Source organism: Sesamum indicum, linkage group LG9 (assembly GCF_026168435.1).
Source record: "Sesamum indicum cultivar Baizhima isolate 11 linkage group LG9, ASM2616843v1, whole genome shotgun sequence".
Lineage (NCBI taxonomy): Eukaryota > Viridiplantae > Streptophyta > Magnoliopsida > Lamiales > Pedaliaceae > Sesamum > Sesamum indicum.
The window spans coordinates 625,003-644,755 of record NC_142665.1 but is presented as its reverse complement, the minus strand read 5'-3'; the positions used below and the strand labels follow the sequence as shown (position 1 = coordinate 644,755).

Here is a 19,753-nt window from a genome sequence, read left to right as displayed (position 1 = left end):
GATCAAACTAAGTCTATTTATATAAAATTATTTTGATTTATAATATAATAATTTATAAGTATTAAAATATATTTATAATATATGTAATTATTATTTTTTATAAAAAATTCAAAATAAAAATCATAACCCCCCTTCCCGCCCCCATCGTCTTCCTCGATCAATCCCTCGCCCCACCAATCTTCTTCTCCGACAGCCCTCTTCCCTCCACCCCCACTTGCTTCCCCCCGCCCCATCGCCGGTCTGGGCGATAGCCATCGCCCATGGGTGAGGAGGGCGCACGGCGGCGTCGGTCGTTGTTTTTTTTTAAATATATAATTTTTAATTAATTTAATTAAAGTTATATTTCATTATATAAATAATAAAATAATTATTAATATAAAATAATATTTTATTATTAATAAATATATATAATATTTTAATTAAATATTTATTATATAAAATAATATTTTATTATTAATAAATATATAATATTATATATATTAGAGGTGAGAGAAGGGCAAAATTATAAAAAAAAAAAAGGTATTTTTATAACAAATTCGCAATCAAAAGCGCGTGTAGGTCAATTTCTGTACGGGGGGAGGGGGGTAACTTTATTTTATATTACACGGGATATTCGATACTTTAATTTTTATAAAGGGTTTTTTAAATATTTCTATTATCACAGGGGGTTTTTGAATTTTTTCCAATATAATAGCGATTAATTATTTGTTTCAAGAAGTAAAGGTCACCTAAAGGAATAAGATTAACACTCAACCATAAATCTTACACAGTTTCTTAGTACAATTATCTTAATAACTACAACAATTTTAGCTCTATTTGCTTTCATTTAAGAAACCATGAAAGAAATTCAGACAACCAAGTAATTTGAGTGAAGCAATTTTAAGAAAGAATAATACAGACTTTTTCTTCCACAAGATTTCTGCACAATCTAACAAGAAGGAGCAGTTCCCATAATTCTTATTTGAATCGAATTTAGTTGATCCCAACTAATTATACGAAAGATTGTATGTACTATAAACAAGACAATGTGGATCATCAGAAAACGAACGTGATTGATAGAATTTTACTGGGATGCCTTTAGCAACCTAGGATTGGTTGTAAGACCATAGCCGAATGGAAACAAAGGATCATAATGTGGATCACCAATGTTCATTGGTAGCTGATCAACTGTCCTAAACCACGTACGTGCAAGCTTGCCCGTGAAACCATACTCACCAAATAGAACATCGGTAATCCCTTGGCCTTCTGTCCCCGGTAGCCAAGCAGCCACCAAGGCGTCGATCTTTTCAAGGTAAGGTTCAATGTAAATGGGCCGTCCAGAAATGATAATGACAACACATTTCACAGCTTCACAGACGTTAGTTATCGTGCTGTAACCAGGCTCAGCTATAGTCAAATTCTTGCTGTCACCGTTTGTTTCCACATAAGGTAGCTCTCCCACAACTACTATGGCATAAGAGAAGTTGTTGGCCTTGAGAAACTCAGCCTCAGGATTCTCATTGTAGACAACTTCAGTGGATTCATCGACAGAGTTTTTCACAGCTGTCAAAATCGTGGTACCTACAAAACCAGAAAAGACCAACAAAATGAGATGAAAACACAGATTTGTTCGTCTATATTTTCTCGATTTAGACAAGCATTGTGTTGACTTCACTGAGACGAAGGATCATGCCTTTACTCTAGAGAGTTTTAGAATCTGAACATACCGACTGTAATGTTGCCCGTTTGTCCGTTCCATTCAATGGTCCATCCACCACACTGGTTGCCTATGTCGTTGGCATGGCTTCCAGCCACAAGTATCTTCTCTGAACTTGTTGGAAGAGGAAGCACTGGCTGGTTGCTGCTTTTACCATTTTTCAGAAGCACAAGTGATTTCCTCACAGCTTCTCTAGCCAACTCTCTGTGATCCTGTTGATCAACAAAAACGGATACAACTGAAGAATTAGGTGAGTGAAAAACAGAGAAGCAAGGCAGTCACTCAATTAGGTGGCTGTGGCAATGGACCTGGCTTCCAAGTTGATCAGCCAAACTGAGGTCAGCCATTGAATTTTCAAACAGGCCCATGATAAATTTGACCCTCAAGATCCTCCTCACTGCATCATTGATTCTGCTCATTGGGATCACATTCTTCTTTACCAGTAAAGTGAGATCATCAATGAACTCGACATACTCGTCTGGAACCATAACCTATGATAAAACATCCAAATCCAACAACATGAAGAAGATTGTTCAAGTGTAGTAAATTTTGCTGAGATTTAACTTCACCTACCATATCAATACCAGCATGAATTCCAGCTTGAACAGAATAAGTATAGTTTGCACGAGAAGGAGTCGTTATTCGATCAATGCCCCACATATCAGATATAACGAAGCCCTGAAATTCAGCCCAAGAGAAACAATTATACATGAGTTTCTTGAGCCGTTTTACTTGGAGTAAATAAAAAAACTACAAAAAATGCAATATCTTAACTTTGAATTTGAGCGTTTGCTTTAGGTACCCCGTTATAAGATCATAATTGGCATGCATCTTTTTGCCGTTCCAGCTTGAGTATGATACCATAACTGTCGCAACGCCCTTTCTGATTGAGTCAAGATATGCCGGCATATGAATATTAAGCAGCCCATTCCAGTCTATAACAGTGTTATTCTCATTTATACCATCGGTTGTGCCACCGTCTCCTACAAAGTGCTTTGCACAGGCCGCAACTTTTGTCCTTTGACTACTAAAAAAGGGTATACCAATTGAAAAATCCGATAGAAATGTTAGGAGTATCAGATCATTCTTGCATTGATATGATGTTGATCATGTGTACCTTGGATTCACAAATGGGAAGTTTTTTGGATAATCTGATGGCACATCTCCTTGTAGACCAGGTATGATTTCAGTCATTGATTGAACAATTTCATGATCTTCACTATAGCTCTCGTAACAGCGACCCCATCTTGGGTCCCTGCATACCTGCAAGGACAGGACTCATGAATTGGAGTAAACTAAAGTGATACAATGTAAAGGTTCACACGACAGGATGAACTTCATTACCGCTATACAAGGAGCAAAAGTGTAATGAATTCCTGTTGCTCTCACTTCAAGAGCTGTTGCAGCACCGATCTTCTTGACAAGATCTGGATCCCTAATGTTCAGTTACATGCAAAACTAAATTTTCATCATACACAAAAAGAATAAAACTTCCTGAATCCATCAATAGCATTAACAGTTGATCTTGAAGTTGGACTTGCCTCGTGACTCCAAGACCTACATTGTGCGGGAAAATCGTGGCGTTGTATGCGTTATTATGTCCATGAACTGCATCAATTCCATAAATCATGGGTATCCCTAGACGGGTTGAAAGAGCACCCTTTTGAAACTCATTCACCATGTTGATCCAATTCTCAGCAGAAGCCCTGGGCCTTGGCACACTCCCTCCCCCACTCACAATACTCCCTGTAGGAGGTTACCACACTTCAGGGATCTTTACAATAACTCATGCTTATTACATTTTCCGGGGATTAGTGTACAAGTCAAATCTAACTATTCTTTGATATTATGTGCCTAATTTAAATAAAGAGAAACACATCTGCTGTACTGATTCAAGAAACTGTTTAGTGTGTTCTAAATAAATCATCAATGGAAGTCAACAATACTAGCAGTGATAAAAAATTTGGCACACCTACCGATAAAATATTTCTTGATAACATCTGTGGATGCCACCTTGCGCTCAATCTGTGTCATCTGCCCAATCTTTTCTTCAAGACTCATTCTACTCATCAGGTCTTTGATCCTCACATTCAACGGCTGTTTTGGGTCCATGTATTTCATGTATCCCGCTTCCACCACCGCCGTCCACAACCACAGCGCCACCAGCGCCGCCGTAACCCTCCCCATGCTGATCAACAAGAATTTTGGACCTGAAACATGATGGTGCACTGAATAATTCCAAGATTAATATGCAAATGTGTCAAACCTGCATTAGATCAATTAGGATTGAGTACATTAAAATGTATCAATTGCAAACGCATCCGCCAGTCATTTTTGCTATCTTAAGCTACATTTAACTGCCATCTTCAATCAAATAAACCATGCAGCATTAACATCAAATGGTTTCAAAATCAAGAACAATGCTGATAACCTTGGTTAAGTGAAATGCGAGTGATATCAAAGTAAACACACACTCATATACTTCTTATCCACAATTTCAAGACTCAAAAGGGTGTGAAGAATGTGATGAAGTTTTCTTTTTCACACTCGCACTTTATCCATACCTTGAAGGAAATTTCTCCTTTTTTTACACACACAAGCACACGCTTTATCCACACCTTCAAAACTCAAAAGGGTGTCAAGAATATGAGGAGCTCTCTCTCTCTCTCTTTTTCTTATGGGAAATTTGATTACAATGGCATACTTCTCTCTCGCCTTGTATATATATATATATATAGTTATTAACTCAGAAGATGGCGTATACGCTGCTTTTTGTAACGTAATCGAGTTAGACAATTTCATACGATATCTTTCCTATTCTATGCACTCGTGTTCCACCAGTATGATATGTATATATATATAAGTTGTCAAATTTGGTACAACTTAGAAAAATTCGGACGCATAATTAAATCCTATCTATTCTGCTATATATCCCATTGCAACTTGACGTGTTTACTTTATCTGAATCCCATTTTGCCGCCGTAATTATTTCAAGAATTGATAAAAAAAAAATGAAAAAGAAAGAAACTTATCTGACTTTCAGGAGTTAAATTCTCCCAATATGGATCATCGGCATTAATTGATTTGTCAATGGTCCATGGAAGGAGAAGATATCATAATGGCAGAGCGAATTGATTTGATGATTCATTAAATATTTGTTCGGGTGCAATGACTGGGAAATATATATATTTAACATGGGATATAAAAGAGATATGTTATTTTCTAAAATATAACGCTTTTTATTTTATTCAAATAACAACGTCAGTAATTCAATTTATAATGTTCTTATACATATACACACATCGCATGTGTTTTTATTTAATTATTTCTTCACTTGAATATCTTTTATCATTTGATGAAGTTGAATTAAACTAATTAATAAACATCAAACACACAAAAAATGAATGTTTAATTGGCCAACTCACACGTAAAACCACTAAAATATTTTAATAATTGGATTTTTTTTTTTCTTTTCTTCGTTACTATAATGTACAAATAAAAAGGAGTATGAATGGAAATTATGAAACTAGTTAAAACATGAAGAAAAGGGATAACACAAATGAATTTCAATATATATATATATATATATATAAATAGTCGGAGTTGCTTAATCGCGTATGATTGGTGGATATTAAGTTTATTTCTAGCCAATAAAGCATCAGAAATAGTTGCTTCTGATTTAAGGACCAAAAAGAAAATGCAGACAGTAACATAAAACCAAAACCTTATCCTATAAAAAGACAGACAAAGCATGGGAAGATATTGTAAGAAATATTATCAACTTCAATACATAGTATTTCCAATTCCACAGATGCATGACTGGCCTTCTGCGGTTGCTTGCCTGCTCAAGTCCATGCATATACGAGTTGTCAACTTGTCCTTAGTTTTGGCTTTCCATTACTGTTTACCACGTACGAAACAAGTCTATCATGTGCTTTCGTTCGTGTGTGATTCCTGGATGTCCAAGCTCCAATTCTTGTAGACCCATGTAAATCCCACTTCATGTACAATTGTAATTACATCAAAACCTGAAATTTTGAGACCTTCTAACAATAATATGTTCGTCTCGATCAGACTTATCTGTACTGACAGACTCAATGGGACGTGTTCACTCAAATCCATGAAATTTCCACAATAAAAGTACGAATTTAACCATACATTATAGTGAATGGATAGGATGTGTTGATGAATAAATTAAGTGGTACATGTCACTGGCTTTCTTTCATATCTCTAGGTGTGGTTGTGAGACCAAAGCCAAACGGAAATAAAGGGTCATAATGGGGATCACCCACATTCATCGGAAGCTGATCAACTGTCTTAAACCATGTACGAGCAAGCTTTCCTGTAAAACCATAGTCGCCAAACAACACATCAGCTACACCCTGGCCTTCGGTTCCCGGAAGCCAAGCTGCCACAAGAGCGTCTATTAGGGGAAGATATGGTTGTATAACAACCGGTCGCCCGGAAATGATGACGACGACACATTTTATTGCTTGGCAGACGTTGGAGATTGTGTCGTAACCAGGTTTAGCTATTGTCAGATTCATACTATCACCGACAGTTTCTGAATAAGGCAGCTCACCAACAGCCACAATGGCGTAAGAGAAGCTATTGGAGTTCATGAATTCTTTGTTGGGATTTTCGTGGTAGACGACTTCAGTTTGAGGATCAATTGTGTTCTTGACAGCAGCTAAAATTGTGGTCCCTGTGAACAAGATGAAGTTGATGTTATTGAAGCGAAATAGGAAGAGCAAAATGAATTTAGACAGGCTCCTGCATTCGGTAGATTAACTCGTTTAGCAGAGTTCAACGACAACATTCATAGCATCAGTAAAGTATCAAGAGTTAAGACATCCATGCCTAGAGAAAAAGCCACATACTTGCATCATTTCAGCTGATAACGAACCAACAAAAGAACTTGGGTATATATCATTAACTCCAGCCTAAATTCTTGATTATGAAACATTGAAAACATACCTATTGTAATATTACCAGAAAGACCATGCCATTCTATCGTCCATCCTCCACATTGGTTACCAATGTCGTTGGCATGACTTCCAGCCACAAGAATCTTCTTTGCTTTCTTTGGAAGAGGAATCAATGGTGCATCACCGTTTTCACCGTTCTTCAACAGGACAAGCGATCTTCTCACAGCTTCTCTGGCCAACCCCCTATGCTCCTGCTCAACAATATCATCGTTAAATAAGAAGATGGAGAACTTCAACTCACAAAGTGGCTGAGTGGGCTCCCATGACGCACCTGGCTCCCAAGTTGGTTTACCAAGGAGAAATCGGCCATTGAGTTCTCAAATAGACCCATGATAAATTTAACCCTTAGTATCCTCTCAACAGCATCGTTGATTCTGCTCATAGAGATGACGTTCTTTTTGACCAGCAGTGTCAGGGTATCTATTAACTCTGTGAAATTCTCCGGGACCAAAATCTGCAACAAGTAAAGCCAACTTTATAGCAAATGTGTACATGACTGAAAACTTAGAGATCTCCTATTGTATTTCTTTACTATTCCATTTTCCTTAGATATGGATTTTTGCTGGCACTAACATATGTTTTAGAGCATATTCAACAAAGGGATATAATATGGTAACCATTTTCACTGACCATGTCGATTCCAGCATTAATACTTGCTTCGACTGAGTAAGTATAGTTAGCATGTGATGGGGTGGTTATCTTGTCAATACCCTGAGAATCTGATATGACGATACCCTATGAATCAACCACAAAAAAGCAATTATTTGCACTAATACTAGTAATTCAAATGAGGAAGTTACAAAGAAGATGTAAGATTACTGTAAGATTGTTATACTTGGAATTTGAGTGTTTTCTTGAGGTATCCGGTGATAAGATCATAGTTGGCATGCATCTTTGTGCCGTTCAAGCTTGAGAAGGATATCATAATCGTGGCCACACCCTTTCTAATGGAATCGAGATATGCAGGCATATGGATGCTAAGCAGTCCGTCCCAGTCTATGATGGTGTTACTTTCGTTGATGCCATCAGTTGTGCCGCCATCTCCAACAAAATGCTTGGCACATGCTGCAACTTTTGTCCTTCATTATGGGAATCAATCAATCATGAGACTTTTGTGACAACATAGTAATCTTTGTACATCAGAGTCCTCTCTTACAGTTATATTTCAAGAGCACAACCCAAGAATCATAGAGAAATGATCTTACCTCCCACCAATATATGGGAAGTCGCTTGGATAATCAGGTGGAAGATCTCCTTGTAAACCAGGGATTATCTCAGTCATTGCTTGAACAATTTCATGATCTTCACTATAGCTTTCGAAACAACGACCCCATCTAGGATCCCTACATACCTGTAAGAATGAAACAAGTGAAAAACTGCAGTTAACCAGAGAGAGTCAGAAGGAACAGACATGTTTTTGGTTTATTCACCGCTACACAAGGAGCAAAAGTATAGGGGATTCCGGTGGCTCTAACTTCAAGAGCAGTTGCGGCTCCTATCTTCTTAACAAGTTCAGGATCCCTATTAAGAGTTCATGTGATTTTAAATCATTTGAAGAAAACAGATTAGAAGATTTGGCTGGATAAAATCAAAATCAGAGCGTCTAAAGTCCCCAAGAGAGCTAAAGACTATTCTTGACATCCTCTAAGTTTGAGATCATGAACATATGATTCAATCATGTCGCAGAAAAATAGAGAAATTCACAATATGGTTTTTAACATAGAGCAGGAGGTGAGAAAATGGCTTGCCTGGTAACTCCAAGCCCAACATTGTGAGGGAAAATTGTAGCATTATAGACAGTGTTGTGGCCATGAACTGCGTCAATCCCATAAAACACAGGAATCCCAAGACGGGTAGAGAGAGCACCATTTTGAAACTCGTTAACCATATTGATCCAAGTTTCGGCAGAAGCCTTTGGAGCCGGCACACTCCCCCCGCCGCTCAGAAGAGCACCTGCAAACTTCATGCTTCTTAATAAGCCATAACGGTTGCAATCAAGATCCCTCCACTTTGTTCATACAACATAAATTATTCTTAGGAAAGAAGCATCATAAATCACATCTTATGTTTCAATTGCTGTATGATATTGGGGGCTACATAATCCATACCAATGAAGTATGCCTTGATAATATCTGCAGAAGCAACCTTTCTGTCAATCATCGTCATCTGGCCAATCTTTTCCTCAAGGGTCATTCTGCGGATCAAGTCTTCGATCCTCACATCCAACGGCTGTTTCGGGTCTTTGTATCTCATGTACTCTGCTTCTATACGGAAGCAGAGCACCACCACAACCGCCATTTGGGCCGACAACCTCACCGTCACCATCTCCCAACGAATTACCTGAAGAAAATACTAAACACTAACCATGAAAATCAACTAGGAACTATTTCATATTCACATGCAACAAAAAGAATGAAATCAGATCTACAAATAAGAACCAATAGCAAGAAATTACTCACAAATCAAGAAAGTAGTTTTTTCTGATAAAGGGGCTCTGAATGAAACTCCAATTCAAGCAATGAATAGGTCTGAAAAGGTCAACTAGACAATAAATATGCTTAAAGGGTAAACATTTTTTAATAATAAAAAAACAAGAAATTCTTATCAACTCAAGTGGGACAGTGCTTCCTGAAATCTTGATATTATTGCACTATTTTTTCATTTATCGCGAACATGTCATGGGATTCTCTAACAGCATATGCTGAATAGGTGTAATTAGCCTTTAGTACCAAGAAATCCTTCAATACTACGAACTGGAGCGAAAGCTCTGAAGTGGTCCTTCTCGATGTACTTGAATAAAGAGAGTGGATGTGGCTGTGGGTGGTCGAGGGAGAGGGAGACGGTGACGGTGGCTCCTCGCCGACACCCACTGTCCTAGTTATTGTCGCCTTTTCCCATCGATTAACGTTTGTCTCTTGAGATGTACGGATTCTTGAATTTGTTGAGTATTTTGATTGACACCAAATGCTTTGATTAATATATTTCTCAGAATATTTAATTCTTTTTTAAAAAGAAAAAAAGAAATAGATAATGTAGTTCAATCTCAGGCGGGAATATATCCGTTAAGAATTCTTTAAAAAAGCTGACCTTATCTTCTGACCCACTTTTGTAGAGACTTCTTAGGAATTGTTTACTTACACGAACAACCAACTTCGATTCCTTATCCGCTTATTTTTACGTGATTTATATTTAATTTAGCCAAGATAATGAATTATATTCTTCTTAAATTTGAATAATATCTCAACAAATTTTTATAATAATAATATTTCATGATGATTGGTTTTATTTAATTGGTTGATGTATAAGAAAATTCCTCCACAAAATTTTGCTCATAACAAAAGGAAAAATCGTGACATGTTTTCAAGAAATCGGAACTTCAACAAGCATACATTATGTTTGGATTTGTATTTTAATTGTTTTGTTTTGTGTTTTGAAAAAATTTAAAATATTTTAAAATAAATGGTGTAGGTTTAATGTTGGAATTTGGGAGACAAAAATCACTGTTCATTGTCAAATCATATATTTTTATATATAAATATTTTATGTTTAATGTTGTACTTTTGAGAGAAAAATTACTGTTTATTGTCAAATCATGTTTATTTTATATTATATATATATATAAATGTATATATATATATTATATATAGAAAGTTGAAAAATAGAAAAACACGCAGATAAAGTGCAAAAACACAAAAACAAACATTAAGTGTGTTTTATCTTGTCTCGAAAAATGCGAAGTAACAAATCCAAACAAAGCCATAGCATTCAGATCAAATCATTTGATACATAAAAAGTTATAAACAACAATTGGAATCTACTTACATTTTAAAAAAAAAAAACTACAAAGGAGAGATATGTTTATCCATTACATCTACATTATGTATTTCCTAAAGACGAAATGTTGACACTAAAACATGAAACTTCTTCTACCATGAGAAATCTCAAGAATGACATTGTGCCCGTGTATACATGTATATACTTATGATTGTAGATCAACAACCTAAGAACATGAAGGCTGTTTGGTTCACTGTGCAGCTCTTAGTTCTCTTGGTTTGGTTGTAAGACCATAGCCAAATGGAAACAGAGGATCGTAATGAGGATCGCCCACATTCATTGGAAGCTGATCAACGGTCCTGAACCAAGTTCGCGCTAACTTGCCAGTGAAACCGTAGTCGCCAAACAGAACATCAGCCACGCCCTGGCCTTCGGTCCCGGGCAGCCAAGCGGCTACTAAGGCATCAATTTGATCAAGATAAGGTTCAATCACAACAGGTCGTCCTGAGATTATTACCACAACGCATTTGACAGCTCCACATACATTTGAGATCGTGCTGTAAGCGGGATCAGCCATTCTCAAGTCCTTACTGTCTCCAACGTATTCTGAGTAAGGCAGTTCTCCCACAACTACAATAGCATAAGAGAAGTCACTGGACTTCACGAATGCCTTGTCAGGATTCTCGCTGTAGACAACTTCTGTATGAGAATCAACATTGTTCTTGACAGCAGTTAAAATTGTAGTACCTATAAAGCAGGACAAGAATTTAGAAAACACTCACTTGGTACTAAATGTGCTGTTTGGTCAAGCTCCACACTCCAACAAGAACAACAGAACCAACATACGTATTTTATGTTAAATTTTCAAAATGCTTGACATACCAATTGTAATGTTGCCAGATTGACCCTGCCATTCTATAGTCCACCCTCCACATTGGTTGCCAATGTTGTCTGCATGACTGCCTGCCACAAGTATGTTTCTTGCCTTCGGAAGTGGAATCAACGGCTCATCCCGGTTCTTACCATTTTTCAAGAGCACGAGTGATTTCCTCACTGCTTCTCGGGCCAGTTCTCTATGTTCCTGAACATTTTTCAAACTACTTGATCAGATATTGAATACTTCGATGAATACTGATATGTTCATCTCTAACAAATTAAACATGAGTGGTTTGACTTGATGTTCTAGACCTGTCTTCCTAGTTGGCTCAACATCGTACGATCGCCCATTGGATTCTCAAACAGTCCCATGATAAATTTAACTCTCAGTATTCTCTCCACAGCATCATCAATTCTGCTCATGGGGATTATGTTTCTATTCACCAGTGAAGTCAGCTCTTCAATGAACTCAACATATGTATAAGGAACCATGACCTGTAAATAGTCAGCAACGCCCATGAAACTGCAAACTATGAGACAGACTACTGATCTCAGTAGAAACATAGAACCGGACACGGTGTGTTCACCTAGTTCTTACCATGTCAATTCCTGCATGAATAGCAGCTTGAACTGAATAAGTATAGTTAGCACGTGGTGGAGTCGTTATCCGATCAATCCCCTCTGAATCTGATATGACAAATCCCTGAAATGAATCAACACAAAGAAGACATCAATTTACACATACTCACCAAAAACTTTCACTAGATACTAATCAAACAACAACGAACTTTTGATGTATTTGAGAGCTTCTGTTACTTACTCTGAATTTGAGCTTGTTCTTGAGATACCCCGTGATGAGATTGTAGTTCGCATGCATCTTCTTGCCGTTCCAACTGGAGTAAGAAACCATTACAGTGGCCACGCCCTTTCTGATTGAGTCGAGATATGCAGGCATGTGGATATTTCTGAGGCTGTCCCAGTCGGTGACTGTGTTGTACTCGTCAATCCCATCAATCGTCCCGCCATCTCCCACAAAATGCTTTGCACACCCTGCTACCTTAGTCCTTTTCCACATAAAGCAAGAACCAGATTTGTCAGAAAACGAAAATGTTACGTTGTGACCAAATCTTGGTTGAATTTATCCTATGTTATATACCTGCCGTTCACATAGGGAAAGTTTGACAAGTAGTTGGCAGGTGCGTCTCCTTGTAAGCCGGGTATTATCTCAGTCATTGCTTGAACAATCTTGTGATTTTCGCTGTAGCTCTCAAAGCATCGGCCCCATCTTGGATCCCGACAGACCTGAAACACAATTCCAAACATGAAATTAGTCGGATGCTCAATGTGGTAAGAGACTAATACAGTTGATGATATGATATGCTTTTTGTTATTTTACCGCGATACAAGGAGCAAACGTGTAAGGAATTCCAGTCGCCCTGACTTCAAGAGCAGTTGCTGCTCCGATCCTTTTGACAAGCTCCGGATCCCTGATAAGTTTTCATAGAATTCAGTCATTCTCAACATTTACATAGCAACTAATGCAGCAGAACAATGTTTTCTCTTGAGAAAACGTTCAATATATATGTGGTGGACTTGCCTAGTGACACCAAGGCCAACGTTGTGTGGGAAAATTGTGGCATTGTAGACAGTGTTGTGGCCATGAATGGCGTCGATTCCTATAATGACAGGAATTCCAAGACGGTCAGAAAGAGCGCCCTTTTGGAAATCATCGGCCATGTCCATCCACGTCTCGGCAGATGCCCATGGAGCCGGTGCGCTTCCACCACCAATCAAAACACTACCTGCAAGTTCATTCCAATCCTTAATAGTAACATAAAAGAGAAGCGGTGTATCTGTAATGTAATTATATAAACTTCTAGGTGCATCGAGCATGTTATCTATAGGGTTGCCCAATGATCCGAGAGATAGGCCAGAGAGACAATTAGGACAAAACATAATGTAAAACATGTACGAGAAACAGGAAAATCAAACATACGACATGTAAAGTAATTTTGTGTCCAGAACAGTACAATACTACTATATACAATCTCGCCAATTATATATATGATCATTATCAAGTGCAACGCACCTGTCAAATATTAAAAAATAAAAAAATTTGCCCCTGAACCTAAGGTTTATATCGTCCAAGACCTGCTCCTTGTGTCCGTCAACCACCCCTCCCCCACCACCAACTCAATATAGAGTTAAACCCGTAATAGTTGAACCAAAATCTAAAGTTAAGTCGGGCTCCACAGTCAAACATAGCTTAATTATGAAATAGAATCATTGTTATAATACATAAATGTAGGAGAGACATGTACCAATGTGGTATTTCTTGATGATATCCTGGGATGCAACACTTGTCTCAATCTGAGTCATCTGCCCAATCTTTTCTTCAAGACTCATTCTCCCCATCAACTCCCTCACTCTAACATACAATGGCTGCTTGGGGTCTTTGTACCTCAGGTGCTCTGCTTCACTGCCATCTGCTAACCACAGCAACAAAACTATGTGCAGCTTTGCTAATAACTTGCCCATTGCTGGCTAATCAGGACCTGTTATACAAAGGAAAAGAAATAAAGAAAGAGAATTAAGTATAAATTCATTACTTGAGATATTATTTCAAGCTAAATACTACACATGTACACACCTGTAACCTAACTCTAAATCAATGAGTCGGGTCTGTCTATAGCAGTTATAATTCAAATTAAATACTTTATAGTATTCCAAATTCATTTAGTCACATTCAAATTATATATATTGTTTAGTTAACTCAAAATTTAATACCATTTGATGAAATTAATTAATTATTACGCATCATGGGAAAAAATCTTCGTGCATGACATATGTATGACATGACAAAAAAGCCTACCTAACTTGTGATCTTAGACCACTTACGGCACATCGAGTGCCAAGTAAGACGGGTTTCCTCGTATGCAAAGTCCTAACAACATTAACGACTTTCATGCAGTTGAAAATTCAATTCTTGTATGATTTTTCATAAGGAAAATTCAAGAACATTAACTAGTAGCACTTATCAGAACCAGTTACCATGATTTTGCATGCATGCCAACGCAAAAAATATGGTTTGTTCTTGCAATTAATTAGTTGGTCAGAACGGATCAAATAGTAAGTATAATTTTGAAAACTCATACTATAATTAATTTCCTTTTACTAAAAATGAACTTTTAGTCGAAACTGCATGCCTCCTTGATTTAGCTCCAACGAGTTCATGGACGTACTCTCTCCCCAGACGAAAGAGAACTTTATTCGTTGTTAACTTGTGCTATGCGAATGAAATTCTTGCATGTAATGTGTGTGTGGATGTGTGTTTTGTATATGAGAATTTGATTAGTTATTACGCGTGCAGTGTGTGTATTGAGGATGAGATAGAAATTCACGAAAATTGTTGGTCCTATATAGCAGAAACACGTAGATAGTTTTGTTTTGGAGAGGTAGGTTGCTAGTGCATGCGGCTGTGTTTGAAATTAATTACTCCAATAGATGCATGGGAGGGGACCAGCCTTATCCAATTTTAAATCCTAGGTACTACGTAGAAAATATTGTCTGAAAAATCTGCAGCTTTTCCGGTGCAAAGTGTGACTACTAGCTAGAAGGAAATTAACTATGTAAACGTAGCTCCGGCTGCTTCCTTTATTTTTATAGTAATATATACATATAATACAAATCTACACCAAACCTGCCATTGAGTTGGATATTTGTCTACACTAATCAATTCATTTTCACCAATAAATTTGTTATCCCTGTTCCTAACATGTTGGGTTCTTAATGTTATAAAAGCATACTAGTTAATATACCTCTAATTTATACCCAATACACACATACGTAGATGTGTAATAACCCACGTTTTTTAACTAGAATACTATAATTATCCCAATTTCTTTAGTTGTCTACCAACAAATAATCTTTTTCTTTAGTGATGCCTGGGCTATTGTGGCCCAAGACTTGGCCTGCATTTGAACCATGAAACAGGCCTTGATAAAGGGCCAACAGGGCAAGGCCACCAAACCTATAAATACTCTCTTCATTGTTCCATTCATGCTACGTAATCCAGAAACTCTTATTCCCTTTCCTATTATGTGTTTGACTTATTAGTTCAAATGTCTCCACCAAAACGACCCCTTCTTCACTAACGTTGTTGCCTCGGTCAGTCCATGACCCCAACAAGCCTTCCTGTGACGAGTGACAGCAATCATTTAACCTCTATCACTCGTTTTCTTTTTTCTTTTAAAGAAACCTCTTCTATTACATGTTTTCGTTATTATTGTTGTTATTATTTTCCTTTTTCTTAGTACTTTTAAAGCCAAGCAAACAGCCAAAATCAACTTTACTACCATTATCCTTTTATTTTCCTAGCAAAAATCCTTGTTCCCTAGATGGAATAGAAATATATGCGCGCTTTTATCATATTCAAGGATTTATTTAAGTGCTTTATGTTAAAATTTCTTCCAAATATAAAACTACCTACATATTCGCTTTACAACATATTTGGAGTTGGAATCTTGGTTATTCTAAGTGACGGTGGTGATGGCGGCACAAGTGTTGGGGCTGGTTTGTGTCGCGGGCGTCGGACGGTGGCGCACTCTATTCTTGCAGCGGTGGGATCTTAACTATGCAAGTACGGCACCTTGCTACACACTCTTCTAATGTTAGGCATGGTTTTTAGAACCAAGTCGAACCAACTGATTCAATTGGGAATCAACCATGTGTCCAGCCTGGTTCATATCTCAAAATCCGGTGTGGTCAAACCAGCCAAAATCAATCAAGTCGATCTTGACCATTTCAAAAAAAAAATTATTATCTAGTAAAATTTAAATTTTTTAGAGGTTAAACTTTTCCATATCTATAGTCAAAAGGGTTTAAGTTTGACTTATATTTTTTTAATGTTGGACATTAGCTTTGCTTAAACTTTTCCATCTTATATTTATAGTCTAATATGCTAAATTTTGCTTTATACTTTTTTAATGTGGGACAATAAGCTCGGCTTAAACTTTTTCATATTTATAATTTAAAGTGTTTAAGTTGCTTTAAACTTTTTCAACGTGGGATAATAAATTTGATTTTAAGTTTTTCTATATTTATAATCTGAAGTGTATAAGTTCTAATTTATACTTTTTTTATGTGGGATAATAAGCTTGATTTAAAATTTCCATATATATAGTCCAAAGTGTTTAAATTTTAACTTATGCTTTTTCAATATGATATAATAAGCTTGACTTAAAATTTTCATATTTGGAGTTTAAAATGTTTAAGTATCACTTATTTTTGCTTTAATGTGGGAGAAAGCCACATCTAATAATCAATAAGGTTTAATAAACTAATATATAATATATTGATATGTTATAAATATATATATATAATGTATCTTGGATTAATCAATTTTTTTAATTCGATATGATTGCTCGGACCAATAACTCAGTAATTTGACCATTTCAATCATAATCCCATTCTAAAAACATTGATGTCCGATGGCTTGTTTTTCAACGTGACCAAAAACCCTCCATCAAGAAAATGTAAGTAACGTGGCATAGGAATAAAAAAGAGAATCTCTTTTTAATTATTTTTTCTCAAAAAAAAGGGAATATGGTCTGTGTCAGGCAAGAGTTTGAGAAACTCCTTTTTTTCTTTTTTCAAAAATAAATAAATAATAATAATTCACTAATTATTAATCCAATAATAATAAGAAGGGACATAAATATTAAAGTAGTTACATATGAACCTTCCTCTTACCCTAATTCTTTCAATTATTGGAATTAATATACTTTTACCAGTAGTAATTAATAAATTATGCGACATTTTCAGCACTATAATAATAGTTGGTTTACTATTTTCTACTCATCGTATTCCTAATTTATTTTAGAATGAATCTCTTATTTTAGCAAAAGGAGGTTTGAGCTGACCCCATTGGAATTATTAGAATTAGGCTTGTATCAAAATCAACATTTTGCGCATACTTAGTAGAATAAAATGCATTTGGGGCAATTATATATATAGTCTGTCATAGCCCACGACAAGACACCCCTTCCATTCAATCCCATCCCCACCGCCTCACTTTCAAAGTTGGTATGCATCACTCACTCATCCCCTCATGCTATTTACTATTTTTATTTGGTTTCTTCACTCTCACTCTCATATTCATTTTTAAATAACTCACCTTCAACCCAATTGCAATTTTAATAAAATCAAATAATTTTATACTTTTATATAATCAAATAATCCTATGTTTGATTCTTAATTTGCCCACACTCAACTTTTAATCTCATTGCAATTATTCATTTACCTATTAATTCTTAAATTTAATTTAAATTTTTATTTGTATAATTAATTATGAAATGCACCTAAATTTCAGCAAACCAAAAAAGAAAGAATAATAAAGACATTTAGGTGATGATTGTTGATAGTATTTCTGTATTGAAGAAATAGACAAGAGCAGTAGTAAATAAGGCAGCGAAAGTCAAAAACAAGAACTGGAGACAATAGACATGAAATGAAAGAACTGAAAACATGCATCTGTAGAAACAGTCACAAATATAGAGACATCACATCACTGCCAACCCCCCCAGTTCATTCATACAAGAAAATCTCATCCCATCATCTCCCTACCCCTACCCCTACCCCTACCCCCACCCCCACCCTCACCCCCAAGACCTAAACTTTCCATTTACAGCACAGCAAAAAGCAAAGATATGGATGGGGGTAGGCAAATTAGGAAAGTGGAGAACAGGTCTCAAGCTGCAGCGCTGGGGTCATCACTACTTTTGTACCTATTCGAGGACTCTTTTTTCACAGGATATTTCTGCGCATTGAGCTCAATCTTGCGAAGAGCAGCCTCATGAAGATCAATCCCACAAACATCAGACAGCCTAACCAGGTATAGCAGAACATCTGAGAGTTCCTCTCCCAAGTGCACTTTTTCCTCTTCTTTCCAATCCGGTAGCCCTTTGGGCACCTCTCCTTTCCATTGGAATATCTCCGACAGTTCTCCTACTTCTCCCACCTGTTTTGGGAAAACAATGGTGAAACTGAAGTCGCAGTGTTTGATTGGGTGGAAAGGACAAAGTTGAAATCTTTTCTTGGGATCTAAGGAAAGGGTACGAGGTGAAAAAGTGCAAAACAGAGCAACAAAAGTGAAAATAGGATCCAAAAATCAGCCCACACGCCTGTTTTATTGCTGCAAGACAAATTCTCCAATATCTTCTTTTTCAAGAAAATAAATGAATAAATCGAAATAGTTCAGATCTTCATCCATTAAAAAAAGGGCTTATATTTTTTTCATGTGAATATAACAAACAAAAAAGAATCTCGAAAAAAAAAACAAAGGAGTATGAATGGATTTACAATTACCAGAGCGAGAAGAAGATTTCTAGGGCTGTGGAACTTTTCCCAGTCTCTTTCCTTTGCAAAATCATCCATTTTCCTCTTGAGAAGGTCAAGGGTCACAGGCTCTTCCCCTCCTCCGCCCTGTTTGGCTCCAGTCATTTTTCACTCAGTTTTGATCGAACAACGCCCACCGAGAAAACTGAGACGACAAACAAGGTGGCTGCTCTGTTCAGTGTTTGTTTATACTTATATGTGATGGGAAATAGAGCAGCAGGGCCTGGCTTGTATTTAAAAGGCTTCGGTTCCAGCGAGGTTACAGGCTACCGGCGGAAACAGGAGCACTCGTCTCTATTCACTGACTTGCACGCGACAACAACACGGATAAAATGACGGAATACCCCTCATTCAGTTTTCGTCCCCATTTAGTTTCTATTAGCTATAACTAGTACTTGACCCTAATTTTTTATTGTACTTATTTAATTAAATTAAATAAATTATTTATCAAAATTAACAAAATAAATGAATTTTATTGCAGCTGAATTAAAAAAAAAATTAATGTAACTAATTGAATAAATAATTAGTTGTTTGTAATAAAATAAGTATAGATAATGACAATTTAGTCAACTCATATTTTGTCTTACCAAATATAATTACTTTAAAGTTTTGAGTATTAATAAATAGTAAGTATAGATAATAGGTAGGGGGTCTTTGACCCCAATGAATCAATTTTGACCAAATCTGATAATTCTTAGAATTTGATTTTTTTTCCCATTATTTCAAAAAAAAAAAATTGATTGGTTGCTGATATTTACTAGTAAATGTCAAACTTTAAGAAATTAAGACAAACCTTACGATTTTATTAAAAACGCATATTCGGTTTAAAAATATAAAGTTTTTTTACCAAAAAAAACTGTTATATAGATTAATTGATATAATTAAAACCATCATTGACCAAAACCCTTTATTACAGCCATTTACAAAACAAAACATATATTGATAAGGAAAATATTCTTTTTAAAATATAATTTGATACATTTTGACCAAAATTATGAATTATTTAGAATTTAGAATTTTTTAT

General features: G+C 36.3%; 4 protein-coding genes across 14 annotated transcripts; all 4 read right to left on the bottom strand.

The window, feature by feature from the left end:
* Positions 1-877: 877 nt before the first annotated feature.
* LOC110012609 (uncharacterized) lies at positions 878-4,414 on the bottom strand. 6 transcript variants are annotated; one of them, XM_020696951.2, is made up of 10 exons: positions 4,261-4,414; positions 3,673-3,906; positions 3,238-3,442; positions 3,041-3,131; positions 2,814-2,959; positions 2,471-2,723; positions 2,270-2,374; positions 2,005-2,187; positions 1,707-1,908; positions 878-1,560 (listed from the first exon to the last, which is right to left on the bottom strand). In XM_020696951.2, the coding sequence occupies exons 2-10, from the start codon at positions 3,881-3,883 to the stop codon at positions 1,064-1,066; spliced, it is 1,893 nt and encodes a 630-aa protein (XP_020552610.1). In that variant the 5' UTR covers positions 3,884-3,906; positions 4,261-4,414; the 3' UTR covers positions 878-1,063. The 6 variants fall into 6 exon arrangements, with proteins under 6 accessions (XP_020552610.1, XP_088741172.1, XP_088741173.1 ...); XM_088885046.1 differs by having other exon boundaries at positions 3,673-3,924; positions 4,261-4,410; XM_088885047.1 differs by having other exon boundaries at positions 2,471-2,720; positions 3,673-3,924; positions 4,261-4,410.
* A 1,241-nt stretch (positions 4,415-5,655) lies between these two features.
* Positions 5,656-9,667, bottom strand: LOC105170243 (uncharacterized). Of its 6 annotated transcripts, none has more exons than XM_020696852.2 (11): positions 9,414-9,667; positions 9,144-9,212; positions 8,793-9,043; positions 8,433-8,637; positions 8,115-8,205; positions 7,890-8,035; positions 7,520-7,763; positions 7,315-7,419; positions 6,956-7,138; positions 6,674-6,875; positions 5,656-6,401 (listed from the first exon to the last, which is right to left on the bottom strand). In XM_020696852.2, the coding sequence occupies exons 3-11, from the start codon at positions 9,007-9,009 to the stop codon at positions 5,905-5,907; spliced, it is 1,890 nt and encodes a 629-aa protein (XP_020552511.1). In that variant the 5' UTR covers positions 9,010-9,043; positions 9,144-9,212; positions 9,414-9,667; the 3' UTR covers positions 5,656-5,904. The 6 variants fall into 6 exon arrangements, with proteins under 6 accessions (XP_020552511.1, XP_020552510.1, XP_020552509.1 ...); XM_020696851.2 differs by having other exon boundaries at positions 8,793-9,036; XM_020696850.2 differs by having other exon boundaries at positions 8,793-9,024.
* An 853-nt stretch (positions 9,668-10,520) lies between these two features.
* On the bottom strand, positions 10,521-13,872 carry LOC105170244 (uncharacterized). The gene is made up of 9 exons (XM_011090915.3): positions 13,656-13,872; positions 12,932-13,136; positions 12,731-12,821; positions 12,491-12,636; positions 12,155-12,398; positions 11,933-12,037; positions 11,647-11,829; positions 11,341-11,539; positions 10,521-11,205 (listed from the first exon to the last, which is right to left on the bottom strand). Exons 1-9 carry the CDS (start codon positions 13,870-13,872, stop codon positions 10,709-10,711), a joined length of 1,887 nt encoding a protein of 628 aa, XP_011089217.1. The 3' UTR covers positions 10,521-10,708.
* A 3,871-nt stretch (positions 13,873-17,743) lies between these two features.
* LOC105170100 (uncharacterized) lies at positions 17,744-18,946 on the bottom strand. Its single transcript, XM_011090711.3, has 2 exons — positions 18,700-18,946; positions 17,744-18,352 (listed from the first exon to the last, which is right to left on the bottom strand). The coding sequence occupies exons 1-2, from the start codon at positions 18,832-18,834 to the stop codon at positions 18,083-18,085; spliced, it is 405 nt and encodes a 134-aa protein (XP_011089013.1). The 5' UTR covers positions 18,835-18,946; the 3' UTR covers positions 17,744-18,082.
* Between the last annotated feature and the right edge of the window lie 807 nt (positions 18,947-19,753).

What these genes read in the sequence shown, in the direction of transcription:
- LOC110012609 (XM_020696951.2), bottom strand. Translation starts at nt 3,883, where the DNA reads ATGGGGAGGGTTACGGCGGCGCTGGTGGCGCTGTGGTTGTGGACGGCG. An exon ending in TATCAAGAAATATTTTATCG is followed by an intron (nt 3,443 to 3,672) that starts GTAGGTGTGCCA and finishes AACCTCCTACAG; the next exon opens with GGAGTATTGTGAGTGGGGGA. An exon ending in CTTTTGCTCCTTGTATAGCG is followed by an intron (nt 2,960 to 3,040) that starts GTAATGAAGTTC and finishes CTGTCCTTGCAG; the next exon opens with GTATGCAGGGACCCAAGATG.
- LOC105170243 (XM_088884980.1), bottom strand. Translation starts at nt 9,009, where the DNA reads ATGGTGACGGTGAGGTTGTCGGCCCAAATGGCGGTTGTGGTGGTGCTC. An exon ending in AGAAAACACTCAAATTCCAA is followed by an intron (nt 7,420 to 7,519) that starts GTATAACAATCT and finishes GTTGATTCATAG; the next exon opens with GGTATCGTCATATCAGATTC. An exon ending in TTCTGGTAATATTACAATAG is followed by an intron (nt 6,402 to 6,673) that starts GTATGTTTTCAA and finishes TCTTGTTCACAG; the next exon opens with GGACCACAATTTTAGCTGCT.
- LOC105170244 (XM_011090915.3), bottom strand. Translation starts at nt 13,872, where the DNA reads ATGGGCAAGTTATTAGCAAAGCTGCACATAGTTTTGTTGCTGTGGTTA. An exon ending in CATCAAGAAATACCACATTG is followed by an intron (nt 13,137 to 13,655) that starts GTACATGTCTCT and finishes ATGAACTTGCAG; the next exon opens with GTAGTGTTTTGATTGGTGGT. An exon ending in TTCATGCAGGAATTGACATG is followed by an intron (nt 11,830 to 11,932) that starts GTAAGAACTAGG and finishes GACTATTTACAG; the next exon opens with GTCATGGTTCCTTATACATA.
- LOC105170100 (XM_011090711.3), bottom strand. Translation starts at nt 18,834, where the DNA reads ATGACTGGAGCCAAACAGGGCGGAGGAGGGGAAGAGCCTGTGACCCTT. An exon ending in GAAATCTTCTTCTCGCTCTG is followed by an intron (nt 18,353 to 18,699) that starts GTAATTGTAAAT and finishes TTCCCAAAACAG; the next exon opens with GTGGGAGAAGTAGGAGAACT.